General features: G+C 41.3%; 1 protein-coding gene across 6 annotated transcripts in view; it reads right to left on the reverse strand.

Moving 5' to 3' along the window:
- Positions 1-6,065, reverse strand: part of suclg2 (succinate-CoA ligase GDP-forming subunit beta) — a 126,232-nt gene extending 120,167 nt beyond the window's left edge. For all 6 annotated transcript variants that reach the window (XM_090205985.1, XM_036950574.2, XM_090205989.1 and 3 more), the window contains exon 1: positions 5,920-6,065. In XM_090205985.1, the coding sequence (XP_090062111.1) occupies positions 5,920-6,003 (84 nt within the window). In that variant the 5' untranslated portion in view covers positions 6,004-6,065. The remainder of the gene's footprint in view (positions 1-5,919) is intronic.
- Between the last annotated feature and the right edge of the window lie 846 nt (positions 6,066-6,911).

A 6,911-nucleotide genomic window follows, 5' to 3' on the forward strand; every position in this document is an offset into this window, starting at 1 on the left:
TAAAGTGGGGAAGGAAAATGAGGCAGGAGCAGTGCTGTGGTAGAGAGGGTAAGGAAGAGGAGGCAGGAGCAGTGCTGTGGTAAAGAGGGGAAGGAAGAGGAGGCAGGAGCAGTGCTGTGGTAAAGAGGGGAAGGAAGAGGGGGCAGGAGCAGTGTTGTGGTAGAGAGGGGAAGGAAGAGGAGGCAGGAGCAGTGCTGTGGTAGAGAGGGGAAGGAAGAGGACGCAGGAGCAGTGCTGTGGTAAAGAGGGGAAGGAAGAGGAGGCAGGAGCAGTGCTGTGGTAAAGAGGGGAAGGAAGAGGAGGCAGGAGCAGTGCTGTGGTAGAGAGGGGAAGGAAGAGGAGGCAGGAGCAGTGGAGCATGGATTTAGATCATTGAGATTTGCTTCATCTGCAATGTGAGGGACAACAGGGCTTAATTAGCTGCAGACAGGCTTAGCTGGAGAACAAGCCCAAGTCTCTGGGTCTCCACAGATAGGACAGTTAGCCATTATCATAGCTAATAAGATACTTCATAGGGACACATAATTGCAGGTGTCAGTTCTAGAGGGAAGATAAGAGTGAGGAGGAAGGTGTAGATGCTCCATCTGTCAAAGTGAACTCCTCTCACACTGGAATGATTTGTGCAGGACCTGGGTTACATAGGTTAGGTCAAGGTCAATGCCCTACAGTAGCCTATAACCTTAAAATGTGTTTACAATATTGCTCTTCATCCTTCCATTTTAACTGCTGCCATTTCCCAGCATCTCCCAACTTAATTATCATCAGTAGAAAATAACTGAATTGACTGGGTTGATGTGTGCGTGCATTCATTCATTACCGTACATTCTTGCTTTGCAGGCTGCCAAATTCAGAATGATCGCAGCCCTTCTAAATTATTGAAAAAGCCTAAACACCTCTTATGAGCTACAGAAATGGCTATTAACCTTGGCGAAATGATATTCAAATCCAGTTATAGCTAACTGTACTGTATCCCTCGCTGGGAGGAAATGTAAATGTGTTCTTGCTGTAGACAGATGGGGAAGCCGCCTGGCGTTTGAAGTTCCAGCAACCAGTCGTCGCAGTCCCCACCCCCCCACTAAAATATTCAGGACAGTCTCTCATTGAGCTCCTTTCTCCCTGCCGTTTCCTACTCAAACTGACGCTGGGTTGCAGCACTACGGGGCCAGAGAGCTGTGACACCTTAAAGAACGTGGCAAATGTTTACAAATTCAGCACGGTGAGGCGACAGTGAAAAACAGCTGGAGGATTATCTCACTGTGCAGACAAGAATTCAGGAGATTTGATTCATGAGAAAAAAACACCCTACCCCTCTCTCTCCCTCATACACCATCCATCTGAAATATTGCGATTTCTTGCGCATTGTTATTGACAAATCATCTTAAATGTAATTCCCTATGGAGCGGACAACTGTCATAGCCGATGAGACTCCATTGTGACACTACCTGCCAGTCAGTCAGTCATCCTGCACGGGCTCTGATACTGTGCCACAGACAACAGCATCCTGGATTGTTACTCTTATCCCTTCGGCAGTGGGCTCATAAAAGAGAGCGAGAGAGGGTGTCAAAACCAGGTGCTGCAGCCAGAAAACTTAGATTAGAAGTTCTGCATGAGTTTACCACTGGGGGGAGAGAAGTGGTGCTGAAGTCAATGTGTTCCGTCACAGACTAAAACGATCAATTGTTTGGAACGCTGGCAGATGTCCAGGCTCCTGCAGATTGCATGTAGATGAAGTCTGAACTAGAGGTCGACCGAATTTGATTTTTCGACGCTGATACCGATTATTGGAGGACCAAAAAAAAGTCGCTACCGATTAAATCGGACGATTCTTTTTATTTATTTGTAATAATGAAAATTACAACACTGAATGAACACTTATTTTAACTTAATATAATAAATACATCAATAAAAATCAATTTAGCCTCAAATAAATAATGAAACATGTTCAATTTGGTTTAAATAAAGCAAAAACAAAGTGTTGGAGAAGAAAGTAAAAGTGCAATATGTGCCATGTAAAAAAGCTAACATTTAAATTCCTTGCTCAGAACATGAGAACATATGAAAGCTGGTGGTTCCTTTTAACATGAGACTTCAGTATTCCAAGGTAAGAGGTTTTTAGGTTGTAGTAAATATAGTATTTATAGGACTATTTCTCTCTATATCATTTGTATTTCATATACCTTTTACTATTGGATGTTCTTATAAGCACTTTAGTATTGCCAGTGTAACAGTATAGCTTCCGTCCCTCTCCTCGCCCCTACCTGGACTCGAACCGGGAACACATCGACAACAGCCACCCTCGAAGCATTGTTACCCATCGCTCCACAAAATCCGCGGCCCTTCCAAGGGGAGCAACTACTCCAAGTCTCAGACCGGGTGATGTTTGAAACGCTATTAGCGTGCACCCCACTAACTAGCTAGCCATTTCACATCGGTTACACCAGTCTAATCTCGGGAGTTGATAGGCTTGAAGTCATAAACAGCTCAATGCTTGAAGCACAGGGAAGAGCTGCTGGCAAAATGCAGGAACGCGGTATTTGAATGAATGCTGACGAGCCTGCTGCTGCCTACCACCGCTCAGTCAGGCTGCTCTATCAAATATCAAATCATAAACTTAATTATAACATAATAACACACAGAAATATGAGCCTTTGGTCATTAATATGGTCGAATCCGGAAACTATCATTTCGAAAAGAAAACGTTTATAATTTCAGTGAAATACGGAACCGTTCGGTATTTTATCTAAAGGGTGGCATCCCTTAGTCTAAATATTGCTATTACATTGTACAACCTTCAATGTTATGCCAGGCGGCCCAAACTGTTGCATATACCCTGACTCTGCGTGCAATGAACGCAAGAGAAGTGACACAATTTCACCTGGTTAATATTGCCTGCTAACCTGGATTTATTTTAGCTAAATATGCAGGTTTAAAAATATATACTTCTGTGTATTGATTTAAAAAAAAGGCATTGGTGTTTATGGTTAGGTACAGTCGTGCAACGATTGTGCTTTTTTCGCAAATGCGCTTTTGGTAAATCAACCCCCTGCGTTGCATCGATCATATGCAACGCAGGACACACTAGATAAACTAGTAATATCATCAACCATGTGTAGTTAACTAGTGATTAAGATTGATTGATTGTTTTTTATAAGATAAGTTTAATGCTAGCTAGCAACTTACTTTGGCTTCTTAATGCATTCGCATAACAGGCAGGCTCTTCGTGGAGTGCAATGAGAGGCAGGTGGTTGGTGCGTTGGACTAGTTAACCATAAGGTTGCAAGATTGAATCCCCTGCCCCTGAACAAGGCAGTTAACCCACCGTTCCTAGGCCGTCATTGAAAATAAGAATGTGTTCTTAACTGACTTGCCTAGTTAAAAAAAGGTGTAAAAAAAAAAAAAACAGCCAAATCGGTGTCCAAAAATACAGATTTCCGATTGTTATGAAAACTTGAAATCTGCCCTAATTAATCGGCCATTCCGATTAATCGGTCGACCTCTAGTCTGAACACAAGGAGAGGCTGGGGGCGATTTAACCCCTGAAGCAGAGGGACATTTTTAACATCTCCAGATTGTATTCTAGCCCAGATGGGTGAAAATGGCTGAGCTCTGCTTCATCAAGAGTTAGGCATAGTGGTGTTGTCAATAACACCAGAGAAACAGAAAATACCACAATAGATCTGCCAAGAGATCATCTATCTAATGATATGCAATCGAAAAGGTTAAACAAACCATACAACTATGCACAAGGACGCCTTAACAATTTCCAAAGAAAATTGTACAAAAACACATTTACTTCACCTTACAGATGCAAAGTTTGAAAACAGAATGACAGTGCCAACGATCATTCTGTTACAAACTTTGCATGTGCACCGTTTTTCAAGTATGCCTAAATGTGTTTGTAAAATGTTGTGGAAATTGGTAAATGTAGTTCTTGTGCATAGAGTTGTATGGTTTGTTTAACTTTGCAATCATTGGTTTTTAGTTTGACATACATTTTCAAGTGTCTCAGCATCACTCTGTTACTAGAGAATTGCCCTTCTCCAATACCTAATTTATCACACACACACCATGGAAACTAAGGTTGCTTGCATCATCTTCAAAATGTTTGACTTTTAAGAAAATATAAAGATGTGCAATGTAAAACAACTTGGCAGTGTGTGCCTTCTCATTATCCCAAGCATTCTTCCTGATAGATTAAGCTAGTCCCTAGCTACTAAAGCTAGGCTGTGTCTCATTATGCAGTACCAACGAGATGAAAATATATGCTTACTTAGCACTATACACAGAATACCAAACTAGATTTTCAAGCAGCAAGTACCCATGTTGGTGGTCTGTCTACTACGCTTGCTAGGAGAGTGCTGTTAGTGTTAGCCTAGTCGTGGGATGGTAAGTGATTCAGTAACTGTGTTTGGGGCTTCAGACAGATGCTAGCCTATACTGTGGGTAAAAGTAGGTATTAGGTCAACTGTGCCCCCCATATATCTCACCTGTAGATAAAGGGCAATAACGCTAATGACAATGATCATAACAGCAATGATGCTTTAGCAATAAACTCTGATGATAGCTAATTGACTCCATCATTTAGTAAGGTTAATTAGGCTGGGCTACTTGAAAAACACATACACAGCTATTTCAGGTCAATTAATATTAGAAGAGAGAAGAATTAGACTGCAGAACTAGGCCTTTATTGAGCTACATCAATATAGCCTTCTGTATCTATCAATAGGAGATAGCAGTGACCCAGGGGAATAGTCCTATGACGCACTCAGCCACCTTCAAACTGTGGCCACAAATAGCCCATCCTCCTTTCAAAAACGTATTCCTCACAACTACATAACACTGCTGGAGTAATTGTGTGAATCTATTAGTGAGGTCTGGATATAGTAAACAAAGACATGAAGCCTCATCCACTCCCAAGTTACTCTCTATCCCCAAGTGTCACTGACAAACTGCGATAACTCTGAAAACATATGTGATGATGCACAAAGCACAAAAGGAGAAGTCAACATAGGAGACTCCAAAAGTCCAACTAGCCTAGGCTAAAAGAGGCACCGACAATCTATCAAGCTATGCTAGTTTGAGTACATATGATGCAACTTGTTTCAATCTGGTTGCCCTTAGTGTGCTGATTGACATGCTGTTCTGCAATCTCATGGCCTAACACGTTACTATTTTGTATTCTTAGAAAACGTATCCACCAAATGTAAAAATATTCTGATTCATCTAACAAAGTGTATTATAAACTAGTGACCTGACTGAAGTTGCAACTGGGGAAAAAAAATATATTTCGCAACAATCAGTCAAACAGGGACACTTTATCTACATACATTCTGTTTAAAGTACAAATAGGAAACAACCTTTGCACCATTACCCCATCTTGAAAGCTGACATTACTATTAACCGCTATAGAAGCATTTAAGTCAATTGGGGTCAAAGGTAGAATAGTGAGTTACCCAGGGAAAAACAGAGGTCAATCAATATCACATAACAGTTTAATTCATTTGAGGCACCTCGATTTAATTATTTTTAGTTGGTCAACCTTGCAAATAAAATGCTGTCTGCCACACAAATAACCTTATTATTCAGCAGTTCTATACTATTGTCAATTAAACTTGATACTCAAATCACTATGTGCAGTACAACAATGGCTAGAATGCATGCATGATGCTCGTGACTAAAGTCTACTGACAGTGCTCTTAGTGTTCTAACAACAGTTGTCTTCCATGGAAATATGTTTCGTTTTAAGATATTTCATTTCAATTGCATCGATGGTTAGGTAATAATGGACTGTTACAACAGCGAGCTGTTTCTCAATTTTGATCCGTCAGTTCTGGATACAGCAGCGAGTTTGGTGAGTTCTCAGTGACAGTAAAAGCGTAATGAAAAGCCTATTGTCAACATTTTAAATTATGTCAGTACCTTGAATTTGTCAAGAAATAAGTACTTAGCACTTGCTCCGCGTAAACCTCTTGCTACAGCCTGTGATGCCATGGATGCCGCCATGTTGACCGGGAAAGAGAAAGACCGCGTGCGCGCAATCTGACCGCTGATAGGAAGGCTGGCGGAAGTGGGCGTTACAATAAAACTACATTTTCGCCACGACAATCTGCCTGACTTGGCAATGTATTGTGCCTCTGTACCAGTCGTTAAACAGAAATGTAACATTTCAACGATAAAATATATGAAAAAAGTGCATATTAGGCTATTGACAATATGAATATTTAGATATGCAAAATCTAATTTTATTGGTCACATAGAATGGTTAGCGAAATGGTTGTGCTTCTAGTTGTAGCAATATCAACAAGTAATCTAACAATTCCACAACAACTACCTAATACACACAAATGTAAGTAAAGGGATAGAATAACAATATGTACACAAAAATATATGGATGAGCAATGACCGAGCAGCATAGGCAAGATGCAATAGATGGTATAAAATGCAGTATATGCATATGGGATGAGTAATGCAAGTTATGTCAGCATCATTATTAAAGTGGCATTAATAAAGTCACTAGTGATCCATTTGTTAGAGTGGCCAATGATTTCAAGGTCTGTATGTAGGCAGTAGCCTCTCTGTGTTAGTGATGGCTATTTAACAGTCTGACGGCCTTGAGATTGAAAAATAGCTTCAGTCTCTCAGTCCCAGCTTTGATGCACCTGTACTGACCTCGCCTTCTGGGTGGTTGCAGGGTGAACAGGCAGTGGCTCGGGTGGTTTTTGTCCTTGATGTTCTTTTTGGCCTTCCTGTGACATCAGGTGCTGTTGGTGTAATGGAGGGCAGGTAGTTTGCCCCCAGTGATGCGTTGTGCAGACCACATCTTCCTCTGGGGAGCCTTGCAGTTGTGAGCGGTGCAGTTGTCGTACCAGGTGGTGATACAACACGATAGGATGCTCTCGATTGTGCATATG

This window comes from Oncorhynchus mykiss, chromosome 17 (genome assembly GCF_057628025.1).
Source record: "Oncorhynchus mykiss isolate SJ-2025 chromosome 17, ASM5762802v1, whole genome shotgun sequence".
Classification (NCBI taxonomy): Eukaryota; Metazoa; Chordata; class Actinopteri; order Salmoniformes; family Salmonidae; genus Oncorhynchus; species Oncorhynchus mykiss.